The sequence below is a fragment of the Lampetra fluviatilis genome, chromosome 6 (assembly GCF_964198595.1).
Source record: "Lampetra fluviatilis chromosome 6, kcLamFluv1.1, whole genome shotgun sequence".
In the NCBI taxonomy this organism is placed as follows: Eukaryota; Metazoa; Chordata; class Hyperoartia; order Petromyzontiformes; family Petromyzontidae; genus Lampetra; species Lampetra fluviatilis.
In genome coordinates this window covers 5,212,565-5,233,911 of record NC_136280.1, presented here as the reverse complement: position 1 = coordinate 5,233,911, position 21,347 = coordinate 5,212,565, and the positions used below count along the sequence as shown (strand labels likewise).

Here is a 21,347-nt window from a genome sequence, read left to right as displayed (position 1 = left end):
CCGGTGTGTTGGAGAGTAAACCCACAACATTTAGCCTTCGAGAACAACGTTTCGCCGGTAAGTACAACCAGCATAATCAGGCGACAGCCAGAGTTGTGGAGAAATACTACTGTTTCGGTCGCGAAAGCCTATGTGTTCAACTTTGTCCATTCTCCTCATATATTTATTTTTATTGTATTTTAATAATATTTAATGGAGTTGAGTTGAAACGAGAAAATGTTGCCTATTGCGTTGCTGCTTTCACTGCAGTCGAGTCCCAGTCTGGTATAATGCATACTGCAGTGTACTTATATCATGATGAGCAATGCACCGGGGGAATGTTATTTCCCCCCCTGACCTCATTCGTTTATACTCTACCCCCATCCATTGGCCTAAATCCCATGCCTGACCTCTCCTCGCTCCTCATCACTGCCACCTCCTCCTGCCCTAATCCCGGACCTCATCTACTGCAGGGATGGCCCTCAAACTCGTAGGTGTTGCTACAGGTGCCCCCTGCGATTCTTAAAAGTGAAGGGTCACGGCACCACCCCACCCGCCCCCCTCGTCACTTAAATACCCTAGAATGAGCCATTGTTGTCTGAGGATGCCTTGGCCCTCAATAAAGGGCCCCATCTCCCCCTGTGGGTGTCCTTTGATTCAATGATGACGGGGTATGGTTCTGCCACCTGCCTTTGGTTTGAACCACTCGGTGCCGGACACTGGCACCCGTGTTCCTGTGGCAGCAATAGATTCGTAGAGAGATCTTGGCGGAGGTGTTGTTCTGTTGGAAGTTTATCACGGTATTATTGCACAGCTTTGAAAGCCTCAACGCTGACTTGAGATATGTACAGTAGAACCCCTCTTAAAGACCACTCCTGTTAATAACTAATCACTTAACGACTGGCCCCGTATGTTCGCTTACCGACCATTCCCCTGTTAACGACGGGCTTACAACAAGCACGCGACCGCCCATTTCGGCCAATCGGGGAGCTCCAAAGAGGTCTGACCGGGCCTCGGCCAATCAGCGACGTCCATTCATGAGAGTTGGGGCATTGTTTACAATTAGTGTCTGTTGCGCTTTGAAGTGGAAACATCTCTCTTTGAATTTTCGGTGTACATGTATTTCTTATGCTCGCTAAATGACCGAAACACTTAACGACGGGTTCCGTGGAACCAATTACCACCGTTAAGAGGGGTTCTACCTGGACGTTTGGGTTTTGTCCGCGGTGGAATAGGTGGCAATCCCCTCGCGTAGGGCTGACCTTAGGGACTCGTCGGTGCTGTTCTGGCTGCCCCTGATGTCTGTAGGCCTCGTTTCTCGCCGGTGCTGCTTGGGGTGCGACGTTGCTCTCACCCTGTTCCCGTCTGTGTTTGTCTTCCCTCCTCCCACCTCCGCCTCCTCACCTACACACCCTTTGATCCCCTTCCCAGGCCCCTGCCCCCGCCCCCCTTTTCTGCCCTAATGTAGTCTGTTCTTGTCATCTGTGTCAAGTTTCTTGGGATAGGATTGCAGTTGGACGATGCAGTATGTCCGCTGACATTGCCGTTGCTTTTATTTTTTGGCCACTGAATGATTTTCGACACATTTCGCGTAAAGTATCTTGGGCTAGGATTGCACTCGGACGATGCAGTATGTCCGCTGACATTGCCGTTGCTTTTATTTTTTGGCCACTGAATGATTTTCAACACATTTCGCGTAAAGTATCTTGGGCTAGGATTGCACTCGGACGAAACGTCGAAATTGTCGTTGGTGTCCCACTCGTTAGAAAGGCGCCGTTTTAACATCCTTCGATATATTGCGCAATCACGTATACTGCTGAATGGCACATTTAATTATTCAATTAAAATCAATACACATTGAATCTTACATTTGTAACGTATATTGCCACAACTTATTTAATTGGAAATGCGACTTGTCACCTTTTTGTTTAAATTGTGCAGTAGCATATGTTCTGTTCCTTTTGTAACAAACCATATATATGTATATACGTATATTAAACCTCAAGAATGGCTGTGACTATTTAATAGCCCTCCACTAATCCCCAGTCACCTCGCCCCCCCCGACTTGCCAGACCACTCATCTGCATCCCCGGCTCAATTTGTGGTCTTCACTGTGCACGCTCCACTTGCACCCAGGCATCCTGATGGCCTATCGCCTCACTCACCCAAAGCCTCACTCACCCCACGTGTCACTCACCCCGCGTGTCACTCATCCCACTCCTCACTCACCCCACTCCTCACTGATCCCATTCTTCACTCGCCCCACATCTCACTCACCCCGAGCCTCACTCACCACACTGCTCACTCACCCCACACCCAAATCATCCCACTCCACACTCACTCCGCGTCCCACTCACCTCACACTCCACTCACCCCACGTCTCACTCACCCCGAGCCTCACCACACTCCTCACTTACCCCACACCACACTCCACACTCACCGCACTCCTCACTCACCCCGTAACTCACTCCACACTCACCACACTCCTCACTCACCCCACACCTCACTCCACACTAACCACACTCCTCACTCACCCCCGTAACTCACTCGCCCGATGCCTCACTCACCCCGCACCCCACTCACCCTGCAGCTCACTCAGCCCCACGTCTCACTTGCCCCGACTGCCTTGTGCTGCCAATCTCCGTCTCACACCATGCACCGTCGATCCACCTGCCACTACGTGATGAATCTCAACTATTCGCAAAGGCGCCCCCAGCATTATAATAATTTCTACTTGTAACACGGTGCCGCACAGTAATTCGCTCACTATCACAGAGAGAGAATGACTCAGAGGTGCGAGGAGCCACAGACAAGCAGGAAGGCAGCCACACGGTGATCCGGCACCAACAATTGCCAAAGCTCTACGGTCCTTTCTATATTAAGATGCCATCGGCCAATGAATGGGTGGTTATGTGTGGGAGGAACCCGGTGCGCCTGAGGAAAAAACCCACGCGCGATATGGGGGAACACTCCATCCCATATAGACGGATTAGGTGGAGTCCAAAGGTTTTTGTCTGTACCACATTACCCTGGCAAGCCAATGTATGGCACCTCGACGCCCATGGGAAGGGAGTTTCACAACATTTGTGCGATCCACCAATCCTTGCTGTCTCTACAGTGCTGGATTACAGGTGTGTACAGCCACCGCCCCCGGCTAAGTATGTGACTCATTTGTTTTGCTTGTTCATGGGTCTTGGGAGAAAAACATTTTCTGTAAGAGGAGCATCTTGTGGGTGTTGGGAAAAACATCAGCAAATTTGTTTGATCGTGAATAGCTAAGTGATTGTGGCACTTCCGATTCGCACAGTTGGCTACGTACGGTGCAAAAGAAGTTCAACATTCATACATACTTAAGGCAATGAGAAGTGAATTGTCAGCCACTTTATTCAATCCTAAGTACCATATTTCATATACATTCCCACACATCACAGTGAGTGATGTTACAAATAACTCTCATAATTTTAAAAATGCCCTTTTAAAGTGTCACACTTTTACACGTGTTGGTTTCATAATAGGGAAATAAAAATCCTATTTTCACTCGGCCAGACCGAATAGAGATATGATTAACTATTGAAATTACTATGGCTGAAGCTCTGGGATACTGACCTCCCAAAAGAAGACTATAATTTAATGCATAAAAGCGGACCAGAATACATTTTCTTAAAAAATGTAAGCCCACTTAATACTGCAATGAAGCTCCATATTTCCATGGCCTTGCACATTTTCAGGGACACTGTTCCCAAAATGTGCCCAATATGCGCGATTACCACGACCGTATCCGCGTTAATGACGAGCAGTCAATCAATTGGCCCGTCTTGGTTACTATGGGGGGGGGGGCGGGGGGGGCGGAGAAACATTGCTCGCCCTGCAAAGGGCTGTAGGTACGTGTCACTTCCAAGTTGCAAACTGCTAAAATGGTAGTTTTTAAAGCACGGACATGTTGCAGTTCTTTTGTCAATCCACTGATAGTTGGTCATTGATGCAGGTCATCGATGTTATTTGATCGTACTACACGCTGGTCACTGCGCGTTGGTGAATGCGGGGAGCATAGGCATCGGCGTACAACAATTTTACAATGTTGCTCTCGACTAACGATGTATTTACTCATATAGATGATATTATCTTCATCACAACGTTAGAATTTGCAGAACAAGTTTTCATACCTATTTGTCCATGTTTTGTTTAATCTTATCTCCTGATATGTACGCGCGTTTCCCTCGTACATCGATGCACAAGAAAACAGAAAATACATATTTGTTAAATGTCCCAAGGAGAGCCTACCTATAAGAAATCCTAGGAGTCATTGAAGCTTTCTTTGTTAACATAGGAATATCTGAGTCATATTCATCAACTTGGCACACAGCAGCAGCAGTGGAACTTTTCATGGAGACGCCTCTGAGACACAAGAACCATTAATACTGGTAGGAACCTCCTGGTTACACCAGCCCACAGGGGATTATTGTGTCCGTCGTGCAGGGAGGGGCTGGGTGGGGAGGGAGGGGCTGGGTGGGGAGGGGAGGGTGGGGAGGGGCTCGATGGGGAGGGGAGGGTGGGGAGGGGCTGGGTGGGGAGGGTGGGGCTGGGTGGGGAGGGGAGGGTGGGGAGGGGCTGGGTGGGGAGGGGCTGGGTGGGGAGTGTGGGGAGGGGCTGGGTAGGGAGGGTGGGGCTGGGTGGGGGGTGGGAGAGGTGGGGCTGGGTGGGGAGGGGCTGGTCACCCCGTGGTGCCCTTATAAAACTCAACGTTTAACCTATTCAGGCTGGCTTGTGCCCGCCCTCACTGTCGGGCATATTTGCGGAATACACCATGCCGCCGTTGACCCTGGCCATTGACCGAGCAACCCAACGTCCCTACCAGCTCCCTTCGCAGGAATCTGTTTTGTGGCATTGTCAGTGATCCATATTACAGACTTGTACGTATGCATGTTGAACTTCTTTCACATCATACGTAGCCGACCGTGCAAATCGGAGGTGCCGGGGAAGGACAACAAACTAAACACAAAAAGCAGTTCTAAAGAAATCCGTTTTTAATCTAGATTTAAAAGTGCATAGCTCCAGTGGCTTCGTAATACATGGCGGGGGATTGGGGAGGCCGACGTGGCTGCTGGCGGTGAACGAACCATATTGTGAAGATTTACTTTTGCAGGTACACACTGGATTTAGAAAGTATCTAAGGAAAATATTCATAGATGCTCGAAGGACAGGTATGATGCACTTAGGAATGATTATAAAATCAGTAACAAAGCACTGTGAAACAGTTTACACACTGTTAAATTGTTATTGAGTTAATCAATCATTACCCTTTGACAAAAATTACTTTTCATAAAAAAATTAGTTGATGGCAGTGAGGCATTAATTGGAATAATAACTATTAATCTTACGTTTGCTCAAATGTCTCTAGATTAATGGTTTCTCATCATGTGCGGGGCTGATTACCGAACAGTGATCAATTTCCTTGAGAATTGAACTGAGCCCATCATTGAAAGTAATTGCCACATCTAATTGTATCAAAATTATAGTGTGACACGGTATATATTAGTGCAAGTTGAAATCATTAAGACCTGCATTTTTTTTTATTGCTGGCTGAGCAATAGCACTTCACAACAGAAAGCTCACAGTGGCCACCACAATTTCAGGAAATTAACAATTCAAACTGAACAACGCCTAAAGTTAGGCCCCAAACGTCCACAATAGAAAAGGAAACTAAATTAATAATGCCTCTATCGTTTCTCCTAGCAGGCATACGTTATAAAATGGCTACATCAGAAAATACTCAAGCATTATTAACTGGAGATTCATGTTCAACTTCTTTCACACCGTACTTCGCTAACAGTTCTAATTGGAGGTGCCGCGGAAGGCCGACAAACGAAACACAAGAAGTTATAGGTGTGATTCGATCTCCTGGCATGGCAGTTGAAACAACGGTGCAATTTTTAAACACCCCCCCCCCCCCACGTAGCCTCTCTGTCCATCCAGCGGTACAAAGAAGTACACGACCACAGATAGTCGATCTGTAAAGTCGCGAGTGTGGTGGGGTCAAGTGATGGTATTTTAAAATCTTCCAAGATGTCTGGGCAGCGAGTCATAGTAGGCCAAATACCTCTAGGGAGGCTATCTCAATTTCCCTCTGTCGGAGGCCCTTCTGTGAGCAGTGGAGTGAGCAAAACAATTGTAGTGCCGCAACCTATTTGCCTTTTAATCAATTATTAAATTAATGGACGAATTTGTTAATAAGCATTAAAATACTGAAATAATATATACATTTCCCCATCCCAGGGTTCTGTGGTCACTGAGCCTGTGATTCCCATCAGAGTGCAAACACACACGCACAAAGGATTATAATCCTTTATGAATAATTATTCATAATAACGTTTTTTTTTGGGGGGGGGGTTTATATATTGGTCACCCGAAAGCCTACGTCTTAAACACACCGACGAGTATGTTTGCAAGCAAATGTTGAGAGCTGAGCATTAATTGACCTATCTAGTACCACACTGTTTATCCACGCAAATGATCACAAGTCATCGGAAGTTAATTCTAGTAAAAAAAGAAAATCAACTCCTTTCCCTCGAGAACCGTTTTAATGTCCAGAGTACACAGTGTGTTTTGGTGCCATCTGTCCATCTGGACCCATGCCATTCAACGTGAACATACGACCCTGACATAATGAGACGCATAAATCTGGTCATTATATCTATCACAAATGGTAAATGTTTTAGAGCGTGCTCTATGTTACGTGTGTTTGTTTTCCACTTACAAGACTGCAATGATTAAATAAGTCATATAATCTAAAAAATCATAAACTCATGTTGTTATCCAAATAGAATTTATTCTGACAGAATATCGGTATTGCTAAACTGACCTCCACGTGCTCTGCGATGTTTGCCGTCCCAATGTACAAAATTGGAAGCCGAGAAAAGCACGTGGATGCCTGAATCCCAGTAGGTTTGTTTACATCCCCAAGGTCAGACAACAGCACTCAACATTTTCCCTTCCATTCTTGTTGCACACCAACAATTTTTAATAACTTCCAAGTCCATCCACGAAAGGTTAAATACACTCGGAAACTTGGGTAACCTCCAATGGAGACTAAACTGAAAACATCTCTATGATAAATTTCCAGAGGTGATGACAGTGGTCGCTATAAAATCATGACTTTGTTTTCTTAGAGGAACATGTTTATTTTTGCTTCTAATAAGGAGGGCTTGAAATGTTTTAATATGGTGCATTTCTCACTTTTCAGGTTGACGACCCCTTTTTAGAAGTAAAAATTGCTCATGACCTCTCATCCCTACTTAAATAAATAAAGAACCAAAATCAATCAATGAATGCACACATACGCGGCCATATACCGAGGGACACTAACACACACACACACACACGCACACACAAGCAGACATGCAAACGCATACATATGAGCACTTACGTGCACGCTCAAACACGTGCACGTACATAGTCAAACACGCATACATATGCACAAGCATAAATCATACGTACAAAGAAAGACACAAGAGGAGAGACGTAAGCAGACACGAGGGCAGAGCCAGAGAAGGATGTGAAGGGACAACAGGACACAGAGAGACAGACAGGAGGAAAGAGAGGAGACATGGGGAGAGAAAGACATGGGTAAAGCTAAAGGCACGAGGAAAGTTGGACACGAGTAGACAAGAATATGATCGAAACCAAGGAGAAAGATACGTAAGGAGACAGACAAAGAAAGACGGAGGGGAGGGGGGCGAGAGAGACGAACAAATGTGCATAGAGAGATAGAGAGGATAGACGTGAGGATAGAGATACACACTGGGAGATAAACACACGTGGGGAGATAGACATACATGGGTAGAGAGAGACACACGTGGGGAGAGAGAGAAACGCGGCAAGAGAGAGAGAGACCTCCTATAACCCCACAGATTGCCTCTGGGGTCGCGACCCACCATTTGAGAAACACCGCTTTAATCTACGTGCAGTTGTTTCTCGAGCATTTTACACTGCTAAAAATACTCTTAAATGTGGAGGTTTCACACAAACCAATTACTGTGTATTATCTTAGTGAATGGGCATAACATCTTCAACAAGATTTTTTTTTACCAAGTTCACTGGCACCGGAATATATATAAGATAAAGAATATCGATCATCTACGGTTATACTTGAATATTTAGAATTTGCGTCCAGGAAATGTTGTCCATTTAAATTCGCTTCGATGCCATATGGAAATAACAGTTACATAGATCACAGCGAGACTATAGTTGCAACGTAAACAGTATACACCTCTGAAATATCTAAGGGTAAATTTAATGTGTCTGATTGGCATACTGGCAGATGAGTCTTCTCCACAAGGCAAAGCACTGTTTTGGTGGAGTTAAAGGAAAATGCCTATGTAGTGACATCGGGGATGTCACTGTATGGTGCCGGCCCAGGAGGGTTGTGGCGTGCGATGTTCTTACGTCGCGGACAGCACCGGGTGGGTTGCTGTGTGATGCCGGCTTTAGCACAGCACGGTATGCGATGCACCATCATCGCATACACCACGTAGATGGGTGTAGTACCAGCCCTAGCAGGGCTTGGCGAGCACTGGGATAGTGCAGGCACCACGCATAGCGTGTGGTGGGGGCTCCCACAAGGGGGAGCGGGAGAGTGTCAGCCCAGGGGCAGGGTTGCTCCGGGCCATGGCACTCTGGTTGACCCCGTAGACACATGATCCAGAGTGTCGTCAGAGAAGGCCCCAGGTGGGGGGGCTAGGGGATGATCACGTGTCCAGAGAGAGCTCTCGAGAGGGATCGAGAGGGAGCTAGAAGGCTCGAGAAGGCGGGCGGGGCCGAGGGCGGAGCCGGCCCCGACCCGGGAGGATAAAAGGTGGGTCCCAGTGAGGGACCGGGGTCGCTTCGTTCTACAAGCTGGAAGCTCCACGTCTACAAGCTGGAAGCTCTACGTCCTACGAGGCATCAACACGTGCCGGGCACCCGAGTGAGGATCCGACCCTTAGTAGCTGTAACTCCTACGTATAGTGTCGTTAGCTGGGTGGTCACCACCCCAGGCTGTATCTGGTACGGGGAGAGTTACCCCTTGTATATACGTGTTACAATAAATGTGTTGCCTCGGAAGAATAACGTCTGCGACTCAGTTGGACTCACTACACATAGATAAAAAAATGTCCACCAGGCAATATTAACCTGTTTAGTATGATAAAAAATTAGGTTAAACTGGGGTAGGAAAGTAATACGGTAACTCTACGGTTTTATATGGCATTTAATTGTGAGTCTTGGACTCATTTTGTTTTCAGATTTGTGGTCCAGAAAGGCATGACATGCCAGCTATAGTGTGCGTCAACTAAGAGAGGTAGATGGGGATATAAACATTTGTAATGGCACCCGAGTCTCTGCCTGACGTTTATACAGCATCAGTGATCATAGCTGAAAGCATGAACTCAGGCTCTGGATCAGAATGTTTATATCTACTGGAGGAATCCGATGAGGTACACAGCTCTTTTTCACATATGTCCAGTAGCTGGGTGACTGTGAAAAGGCCGTAGTGCTGTTGAAAATTCAGAAATTTGTGCCAGCCTTCGCCGAAAGGAAAAGAGAGTGGTGCAAGTTAAAGACCAATCATCTGCATGCAAATTTTTGACTGGCAATTTCTCAACTTTTGTCAGTAAACCAAACGCGAACTTTAATTATTTCAAGTTTTACAAATATAATTCTCGTGTTTCAGATCTATAGTAATCTAAACACATCACTAAAGAAATGGAATTACCATAGACCAAATGTTGGTCTGTTACATAAACTAAAAAGCAGCTTTCGGTCAACACACTCACAAAATTACATTGAATGGAAATGGATTAATGGTGAACACATAATAATTGATTACAATACACACAACGTTTTAATTCCAAGATTATGTCATTTTAGTAATGCGATCATACTGAATCTTGAGCATTTTAATTAAAATCGACCAAAATATAAAAAAGCTTGTGACTAGACAATATATAAGCAGAACTACATTGTATCTCCACATATCAGCCTATTGGCTTTCCCAACAAGATTATAAAGCAACAATTGTTTATGTAAGCAACCCCTGAACCAGTTTAAATCTTCTCGGTTTCATCAGCAGTCAGGCTTGTTAAACAAATGCCTCTGGATTACCAAATGTTGTTTGCAAGAGCATTCCAGAGTTTTGCTTGTTTAGACAAATGCTGCATGATCTTATTTGCCAATATGGTAGACTAAAGTCAACATTTTTAGCCCATCATGGAAACAAAATAGAGTTTTGCTTATATTGCTTTTACCCATAATGCTCTCTGGCTACGCACGCATACTGAGTTTGCGTTGTGAAGCAACGCTCGTGCTAAAGAGGAGCAGTATACGTCACGTGTATTTATGCATGTAATTGCATGCACAAGTAATTCTAATCATGCTGAAGTACAAAGACGCACGCACGCGTAAAACACCTCCACACAAACCTGCAGAGAGCGGACCGTATAGAGGAATGTGCATTAACAATGCCTCTACACCGTTCTTATCACAAACAACTCGAAGCTATTATAATGATTCACATTTCACAAACGTAACGTTTGCCTGACATTGTTTTCCTTCTATCGCATTCTTCACTGCAATCTTGTTCTCCACGTATGGCTTCGTGAATAGCAACTGAAAGATCTCTATCCAGATTTGGGTCACGTGGGGTTAATGAATTGCTGCTGCTGCTACGCTTCCGTCGAATTAGCAAAGTTGGCAGTGGTTTCGCACAATGCACTCTACGGTTTGGTAAGCGGGGCTCCGCAGTCACATTTTCCACTTAGGGGCCGTCCATAAATGACGTCACGCGATTTTGGACGATTTTTGACCCCCCCCCCCTTTCGTCACACGGCGTCACAAAAAGTCAGACCCCCCTCAAATATGACGTCACAAAGCTCTGCCCCCCCCCCCCCAAAACCATATTTCCATTTTGAAAATAAAACATACTTCAAATCGCTTTAAACTATTGTCATTGTAGTGCGTATTTAATGTGGCGCTGCACTGATGTTGTAGGAGGAAACATTTATTAAAAAGTATATTTAATTAACTAGAACGTGTTGTCTATATTTATTTAAAGTAGCGCATTTTGATGTGACGTCACATTTCTCACCCCCCCCCCCTCGCCACATATCGTCACAAATGCCTGACCCCCCCCCCCCTAGGTGCGTGACGTCATTTATGAACGGCCCCTTATGAACATGGTGACCGGATCTGGCGTGGGTCGTGCGGATTCGATTGAGTCGCGTGCTGCATCGTTTTTTTCCGGTAAGGTCGGACACCAGGTAGTCCATTGATGGCATCCGATGATATATGTTTGTTAGGGATGTCAATTATGTTGCAATTTTTCTTTGAGCATCGTCATCATCATGAACATCAACATGTGCGGCATCGTGTCAGGAAGCAAATAAACAAATATCCATTCAGATCTCCCAGAGCAAGAAGTGCTTCTGGGTGACTTAAACAAAGCCTCTTTACTCGTATCAAGGGCACACATTTTCCCTCCAAACAGTGTATTCCCTCCAAACAGTGTTTTGATTGCATGCCAATCAAAGAGAATTGAAATCTCAGCGGTGTAATAAACCAATTTAAGTGGGAGGGGAAAAAGACGTGAATTTTTTTTTGTGCAGTCATTAGTGACCGCATCAGTGGCTGCGCGGATTAAATCAAAGGTGGCTGCCCAGGTTTGAACCCGGCATCTCAGCGGTGCTGGTTCAGTGCCCCGATCCCTGAATTATCCTACCAAGTAATTCATCTGACCTTTATCGTTACTCTTAAGATTAAATAAAACCAAGGCAACAATCCGGTAGTCAAGACAGTGGTGACGTGAGGCATGACAAAAACAAGTGCAGGGCTTTGTGCCGCAAAGAGCTCAAGGGTGCACCAGATTCATGAATGAAATAAGGATGCATCAAATTTCAGCTATAATTCAAATACAAATAAACATGACGAGCTCATTAAATAAGTAATATACAAATCAGCTATCATATTTCTATCCTGTCTGCATCTCTCTTCTCTCATCTGACTACATCTCTGTTTGACTCTATATTATGAATCTTTTTTAGCCGACATTTCTCTCATCTCCCTGCATCTATTATCTCTTGTCTATATCTCTGCTGTTATCTCACTAGGATTGTATAAGTTTAAAGGGGGGCTCCCAAATATGTTTTTGCTGAGTGCCCCCCATTGTGCTAGCACCACCACTTACTCCATATCCAGCAAACAGCAACACATGTTCTTAAGAACAATGATTTATGAAAATAATTGTCCCATTCAATTTGTCTCAATACACGGCCCTGTGTTCAATCCTTACTTGTCAGGAATGCTGCTCTCCTTTCTTAGAATATTCATGGTGGCCACAGAGAGCTTGTCACTATTGATGATCTCCGAGTTGATCTCCCACTGGCTTGGGTTGCTGGGCAATACAGACAGTAGACCAAGGCCATTCTTCCCTTTTGCCCTGCACACGTTGCAGAAAGAAGGTGGAATAGGAGTTAGCAAATGCAGTGCACATTACCCATCGTATGCAGTACTGGAGTATAAATGCTACAAACATAGCCACTGATCATCGAACAGAGATGGTCACTGTATCGCGTGCTTTCAGAAGCGCTTCTGTGGCCGTCTGGAACGCTCTTCCTTCTGATATTAGGAAGTCACTGGAGCCATGCAACTTTTAAATGCAGATAAAAAAATTATTTCTTTGGAACTGCTGTGTTGTTGTTTTTGTCTTCCCCCCACACCTCCGGTTAGCACGATTGGCTACGTACGGTGCGAAATAAGTTAAACGTACATACATACATAGTATATCGCTTGTTGCAGAGGGTCGTGGTGGTAATGCTGGTAGCCGCCCTGGTTAATACTGTAGGCCTATTCAACATGAATACGTGTCGTCTACTTCGCGATGGATGTTAAAGATCTTGTTGCGTTATTACAAAAGAGTCGGCCACATGTGCCGGTGTCGCAATCCAGATTTGCTAAATTAATCGCAGGTGACTTAAACATTGCAAAATCGTCTCCTACTGGCAGACTAAAATACTTTCATGTGCAACATCGCGAATACCAATAATATGTTAAATAATTATTCCCATTATTTCCCACCCCCCCATATTTACCAAAGAAATATATCATTCTTGTCACAATTTCAGAAGTGTCTACATTTTCCAAGCAGTGAGACAAAATGCAAGAAAAATTGTTACGTAACCTTGAAAAAAAAAGTGTAAAGAAGTTACAAAATGTTGTCTAGTTTTATATGGAAAACACATTTTCTTAAGTACCAATGTGCAATATGGTAACAAAACAGTGAGACAAATCATAAAACTGGATAAAATAAGGAAAATTGATGCACTTAAAATAAATAAAGAGAAAATTGCTTTTTCTTGTAGTTTAAAACATTCAAAATTGTGTTCTGTTTATTGCCAGCAACAACAAAATATCTTTTGAAAATAATTTGTTTGATTTGCAGACATTGCCAAATACTTTTTTTTATTGGCCTTTCCATTTAAAGACGTAACATAAGCACGGACACGCACAATGTACACATACAAAACATTTTTTTAAAATGCATGCGTAACGATATTCTAAGACATGATGCAACACAAGCTGTTTACATTATTTTAACATGGTCCATCAACAGGAATCAATAGCCAAAACAAGTATGAAATCGAATTTGATATTTACATCCTGAGCAATTTATGTGTCAGTAAAAAATACAAATGTATCCGAAGTGTAAAAGTGCAGTTGACAGCTGAGAAAAAGATACCGTTTACATATTTGTCAGTTCCAAAACATGTGAATGTATTTGTTATTCCACTCATTGCCGTGTCGTCAAAAGCTTGGGCTGGACACGGCAAAAGTTAGAAGGGATGATGGCCGATTCTTAGGTTTTTTTTCGGTAAAGTCACGTAGGTAATACATCAAAATTAATAAAAAATAAAATAAAAATCACGACGTTTCGGAGGCAACACAAGTCTCCGTCATCAGGTGGGACCGTCACAGCCGGATTAGCTGCATCAAGTGAGGCAATGATTCAAGATGTAATCCCTTAAAAGCAAGTTGAGGGGGGGGGGAGCTCATCAGAATGTGGTAGCCAATGAATGGAACGTATCGGGAGGGAGGGAGGCGGGGCTCAAAGACGGCACGGAGTGCCACGTACAACGCATCGGGAGGGGGAGGGGGGCCAAATGGATGGGCGACGGCTTGGACGCGGCCGATGTTCACGGATAATCACAGTGGGAGCCAAGGAAGGGAACGCGTCTAAGAGGACATCCACCTAGCAGGTAGAGTGATGAAATCAGTTCTTGTTAACTATTAACTATGTTTATTTTACTAGGTAAGGCCCACTGAGCTATGTAGCTCTTTTTCAGAAGCGACCTGGCCATAAATGATAGGTCGATGAAATGGCTCATCACATGGAAATGTGCAGCAACCAAATACTCTAAACGCGAGTTTCTAATCCTCAGAACTTAGACTTTATCTCAGATAGTATTGCACCATTGAGCTAAACATTTTACAAATACGACCAGCTCAAGACCATCAGCAATGGAGGCAATTACAGGACATGAATCCACTCCTCCGGGTGACATTTACAAAACTACGCGGTCTTTCTTGTTCTTCAACTGCTCCTTTTAGCATCGACATTGTAGAGCAAGGACAGCTACTCCAGGTTTTCCCATCATCACACAAATAATTAAGTGTCCAATATGGTTGAGCACAGCGGTCGCCAGTTGGATTTCGGACTCGCAGATAGGCAAGTTTGCGAGAATGGTGTGAGTTTGTGAAATGCCTCCTGCCCTCCCCACCTCACCCACTGCCTCTGCCCACTCAGCAGTAGAAATGGGCACACCGCCGTTGGTCGATCGGCAAGTCACGTGTGGTGGGGTAAAGTGTAGGGACTCCCATCTCTTCCAACGTGTCTGGTCAACATGGAGGAATAGGCGTGTGAGCAAGCAATTGTCGGACCTGACTTTTGCCGGAACGTTTGCGGTAGTAGATGCGTTCCGAAAAAATTAAAGGGGCGCATAATGCGAAACCACACGAGCAGGCGGCTGCCTGCCGAGTAGCACACACAGTACACACACACAATGTATGTATGTTGAACTTCTTTCGCTCCGGACAATATTGTCCCACGTCCGACCACATAGCCGCATATCCGAGGTCGGGACCACGGATAAACAGGGTTATTCGACAAATTCTTTCAATTATCTCGGGTTATCTGTGGTCACACCCCCACCCCGGATAAATGAGCGAATCCCCGGTTTGGACCCTGGATATTTAAATGGAGTTTGACCGTAAGTTTAATATTTTAAGCTATGCATGGAAGTGTGTCTTTTTAAGCCCTGCCAGATGTAATAAGTTACAGCACAAACATGTAAGTTGCCCTCTAATTGGTCTCGATTTGACAAAAAAAACTAAACTTTTCAGGCACTCGAGATCTGCCTACTTTTTAAAATGTATTTAACGGCTTATTTGAAGTGTGAAAACATTGTGATGTGTTTTCTCTTTAAAAGAATGCAATGCGCATTTACACGTATAATTTGCTGTTTTCCATTTCAGTGCAGTGCAGTCAATAGCTTAACCCTTTAAAGACACCAAAGGATAAAAGGAAAGGCACACATCCAATGTTCAATTGCTCTTGCAAATCACATATTAACTTGCATTAATAAGCACATTAATGCACTCTCTATGCTCATAGAAATACGATGCCTTCCTGATTTACTGACAATTATCTCCAGCCATTTCAATTCATGTTCAGTTTTTGTCATCCTACTCCTTTACATTCTGCCTTCCATCATCAATTTCTCGATTGCTGTCGAAATTGCGCACATGACCCAAAAGTGCTTCAGTTTTCAACATCTGGCAACAATTTCTTTCTTTCGCCCACTTGTTCTGGGTAATCATTCATTTTTATTTCCAGCCACGAAATGCATAAAATGCTTCTCCAAAAAACACATTTGAAAAGCCCCAGTCTTCGTTTGGTGTCATTGATTTGGCTACGTAACACAGGCATTTTGGGAATGAGACATTTCACCGTTCTGATCTTGGGCGTTCTTAAGTCATCTTTACAAAGCAGGGCTATTGTTGAAATCGATTTGACCACGTCTTGTATGCATCCACCTTTGTGTTGTGATAAAGGATCCAAAGAATATATTGAACTTTGGTCCACAATTTTTTAGATTTCCGATGCAAATTTCTCCTTTAGGATCTTCTTTACGATCAGATTTCTTTCTTTTCTCTAAAAAAAGTTATTTCCCCCAAACGTTATCCCAATTGTGCTATGGGTGTCAGGGCATGAGATGAAGAAGAAGTATACATTCAGATCTCACATGGCAGTCCAACCGATGTTTAGTGCTCATAGCTGGAATTGATCCAAATGCCAAAAAAACCCCACAAAACACAAAAAAAAATTGTTCAGTTTGTTGGCTTTCCCCCGCACCTCCGAATAGCACGGTCGGTTACGTTCAGTGCAAAAGCAGTTCAACATACGTACACATACAATGCAAAAACTGTACTTCAAAACCAAATCCAAGTACATTTTGAAAGAAGAGGCAGAGTTATCTGGTTTCAAGTAAATTTGTATTGTGACGTGTTGTATGTTTACACATTGCGCATACAGTCATCGGCTCACTGCACTTGGGAATCCGATTTAATGACAAGCGACTGTTTGGGTTCAAACCTAGGCTCTAAACAGCAGTGCCAGCTCAGTGCTCGGACCTCTGAGTCACGCGGCCACCTCTTCTTTAATATATTTACAGAGGGGTCAATTTCCATTTCCATTTTTCTTTCCTCAATCAACTCGTCCAGTCCCACGACATTCTTAGCAATTAGTGTGGTGAAGTCGTAATATTTCAGAAGGGGCTAGAATACAATAATACAGCCATGGAATCGCTAACATCAAAGTCCCACTGTATTTTATAAATAGGAATAAATTATACCAAACCCAGGCATGCAGCTGTGGTCCATATGCTTGACTGTTATCAAGGCAATTTTTTTCATTGGATCTGAGATTCAATGTGGATATGGAAGATTTGCTGTGGATTATACACAGAGAGATGGAGCATCGACCGGCATGTGACGCAGATGCATGAATGCCTCTCTAATCCCTGTTGCACACGCACACAAGTGAATGCCCTTTTTGACCTTTGCATCGAGTACCATATATATGTCGCAGGACCAAAGAAATATGTTCCGTTTATTCGAGGACATTATGGGAACAGAGATACCGCTGGCAAAACCCAATTACTGTAGCCGTGTCTACGTTTGTAAATGTTCATTAACTTGAAACGCAATCAACAGCAGAGTAATTTTGTGGATTTACATATTCCCGTCACGTTGAACGATTTGAGTCAATAGTCAGGTGTTGAAGCAATAAAATTCAGATTTTCTTAATTAAGGCCACTTAAAAAAAGTAACATTTGAAAAAGAAACATCAAAAATTCCAAAATGTTTTCATATAAAGAGTTATATCAAGTTAACCTGCTCCAATTGTGGTACTAGACTAACCAAATGGGGGGCCTAAGCAGAAATTATTATTGGGGGGGGGGACTTTTACATTTATAAAGTGCGAGTGAGATGACGGAAAAGAAGAGAAATTTTACACAAAATATACAGATGTAGTGAAATGAGAAAATAATTATACAGACAATGCTTGTGGCCCTAAACATTTGCTTAGTTTGTTTACATTTAAGCGCCGCCACTGCCCTGCTAATATCAAAAAAGGGAAGGCCTCCATCTCTGTACGAGGCTCTATGCTGGTTCTCACTCCCTCAAGGTATTGGCCAAGTCTCTCAGACAGGGGCAAAAGTCACCTGAGATGAAACACCTTATTTGCAAGCGTGTTCAGCGGTACAACGTTGAAACGAAACCGATACTTAAAATGCAACGTATCGGTGGCTTTGAAAACCATAATGTAAAATAACATGAATTCAAGTTTTGTATCAGTTATGGAATAGATTGTTTAAAGCATGCAAATACACGTTTTTTTTTCATGGTAAGAATGCGAGCCGCAATGCTCATGCAGGTGGCGTTAATACAAGCTGTACGTTTTAAACATCAATAAAATAAGTACCTGCTTCATTGGAAGTCAACAGCGGTTGCCTTGCATTGAGAACGATCCCTGCTATGGGAATTTAGAATGTCTACATATAACTTTGGGCCGCCAACAGAGATAATTCGTTTAGCGCTGTTATACTTTGATTTTAAAGAATGCATATAAATTTTTTTTAACTCACTCACTGTAAATTGAAAATACAGAGCTGACAATGAAGCCATATGCATGAAAAGCAATTCGAGGGAAAAAATCCATAGCAAAAAAAAAAAGCATTGCGACATCGATGTTTCTCAAATTTTAAAAAAGTCCAGTCAAAGAGTTTCCCTGTTCACATGAACCACGGGGAGGTGTTCATCCCAGTTGGTGGCTCTGAGCTATTCCACATTGCAAAGGCAATAAGCAACAGTTTATCCACAGAAAAAGCATCGTTGCTTCTTACAGATAATAACCCCTGCTACGAGGATCTGAGAAGTCTAGCGCTAACTCCGGGCCACCAACAGAGATGGCTGCTCAACACTTCTTTGAGCAGGAAGACAATTTGAGTATATTTCAAGAGTGTCGAAAGGCAATTACGTCAATTTTAAATCACGTATTTAAATTCAGGTAATTTTAAATATCGATTTAAAGCTTTCGTGACTGCAGGGATTCATCTTCTTGGTTCTTTCGGTAAAGTCACGTAGAAGGGAAGTAATAAAATAATAAAAATAAAACGTAATATTGTATTTTATTTTATTATGTTTTATTTTTATTATTTTATTACTTCCCTTCTACGTGACTTTACCGAAAGAACCAAGAAGATAATTTTAAATAGTTGGTCATCACATGCAAATGTATATTTTGATCTTGGATGAAATATCACATATTTAAAATATATTATTTTCAGAAACAATGCTTATTTGATATGTGTGAGGAGCAGTGCCACACTGAATCTCGCAACGCGAGTTGCATTCTCAACCACGGCCAACATCAGTGATTGAGTAATACATATCTGAACCTCTGCGAGGCACCCTCTTTACAAACCCTCACTGAGCAGTGTGGTGAAATTTGGCCCAAAAGGCTCCATGATTAACATGGCACGGGGAGGCATTCATCCAGGAGTGGATCGACAAAGGGATATTTCCCCCCCCTTCATATGAATGATAGTTCTCTTTGAAAGACAATATTGTATCTCAACAGAATTTTGCCTGGTTGAAAGAAAAAAAGCATCAGTGTAAATATCAGTAAGTCAGTTGTTTCACATTTTCAGTTGTACTTAAAATGATAGAACAAGATTAGAAGCAAATCCCAATGGATGAAGGCCTCCCTGAGCCTTGTCGGTCATGGGATGTTTTTTGACAATATCTCACCACATTGATCAGTGTGGGTTGGCAAAGGTAGTACTGGTGGGGAAGGGAGGGGGGAAGGTGGATTGGGGCAGGGTCGGGTCGGTTCTGATATCATTGTCTGCTGATGTTAACCATGGTCGGGAATCGAACTCGGGTTGCCCAGAGATGGAGCACCCTCCCCCTCATTAATAATCATGAGCAGGTGACGTCACTACAATTCGAACAGCCCCCCTCAGTAATAATCATGATAAGGTGACGTCCTCCAAATGGACTCCCCCCATTCATAATAATTAGCGGCTGACGTCACTCCACGTGGGAGGGTGAGGCGCCTCCTCCCCCCCCCCTCGGCGTCAACTCACAACCCTCACTACAAAGGCAGAACCCTCACGTCACGCGATCTCCGTAACGCTGTTGAGACATCGAAGTAAAAAGGACGTCATAATGAACAAGATATTATAACCTTAACATGAAATAGGTCTGTGTCACCGCGCCCTTTCAAATTGCACACGCATTAATACAATGAATATAACATCGTGGTCTGCTTTTCGCTTGCAAGTTTCATATTGACTGTAATACACTCGTCCTTGGACGGGCGAAAGGCTAGTGTAAAATAAATGGCTAAAAGCATTGCTTATACACTATGTAACACAATTTTTGTTCCTGGGTAGTAAGTGTTATTTCCTAATTGCTTATGCCTAAAAAGTATGTAAATAGCTATTATTCCCCACAAACTTTGCTTTTGTGACCAGAACAGTGCTATTTTGAAATGTACCTATTTTCAATGAGAAAATGGGCAAATTTGTGTCTTCGTTTAAATAAAGTCAGAAAAACCAACATATGAATACAAATTTACATGTATTTATACTAAAGTAATACAAAAATTACTACAAAAGATTCAGGAGTAATTTTTCGAGATTTACGATTATACTGTAAATCACTTTCACGAATCAGCCCCCATCATGTTATCGTTATACTATCCTTGGTAGCGGCGTTCCAAGTCCAGTATATCCTGGTGGAAGCGCTCGCCTTGCTCCTTCGAGAACGCTCCCATGTTCTCCTTGAATTTATCAAGATGAGCATCAAATATATGGACTTTGAGGGACATCCTACAGCCCATTGTGCCGTAGTTCTTCACCAGTCTCAATCAGTTCCACGTAGTTTTGACCTTGTGATTGCCCAGGAAGCCATGAACCACTGCGACTAAGCTGTTCCAAGCCGCTTTCTCCTTACTATTGAGCTTCTTGGGGAATTCATTGCACTCCAGGATCTCTTTATCTGTGGTCCAACGAAGACACCGGCTTTGACCTTTGCCTCAGACAACTTAGGGAATACGTCTTGAAGGTATTTGAAGGCTGCCAACTCCTTATCTACAGCTCTGACAAATTATCTCATAAGGCCCAATTTGATGTTCAATGGTGGCATCAGCACCTTCCGGGAGTCCACCAGTGGCTCCCACTTGACATTGTTCATCCCCACAGAGAACTCGGTCCGCTGTGGCCAGTCCCGCCTGAGGTAGTGTGCCTTGGTGTCCCTGCTGTCCCAAAGGCAAAGATAGCAGGGAAACTTGGTAAAACCGCCTTGGTGACCCATCAGGAATGCCACCATTTAGAAGTCTCCGATAACCTCCCAGTCGTACTCATCATACCTCAAGTCGTCCCGCAAGGTCTTGTTGCTGTTGTAATTCTCTTTGAGGTGCACCGAGTGAGCCAGGGGAAGAGACGGGTACTTGTTACCATTATGGAGCAGCACGGCTTTGAGGCTCCTGGATGAGCTGTCAATGAAGAGCCACCACTCATTCTGGTTACAAGCGATTCCGATTGCCTCGAACAGACTGGTCACATTGTGGCAGAAGCAGAGCCCATCTTGACGGGTGAAGAAGCTGCAAAAAGATTGGTGACGCTTCCTCTGATCTGCGACTTGCACACTTTCATCCAACAAGTTCCACTGCTTGAGCCTAGACGTCAAAAACTTGGCATTGGACTTTATGAGAC

The 21,347-nt window shown here is 43.7% G+C and overlaps 1 protein-coding gene across 1 annotated transcript in view; it reads right to left on the bottom strand.

The window, feature by feature from the left end:
• The window catches only part of LOC144933074 (transmembrane protein 132C-like), a 152,720-nt gene that overhangs the window by 49,795 nt on the left and 81,578 nt on the right, over positions 1-21,347 (bottom strand). Inside the window, exon 3 of the mRNA XM_078857576.1 lies at positions 12,299-12,445. Coding sequence (XP_078713702.1) covers positions 12,299-12,445 — 147 coding nt within the window. The remainder of the gene's footprint in view (positions 1-12,298; positions 12,446-21,347) is intronic.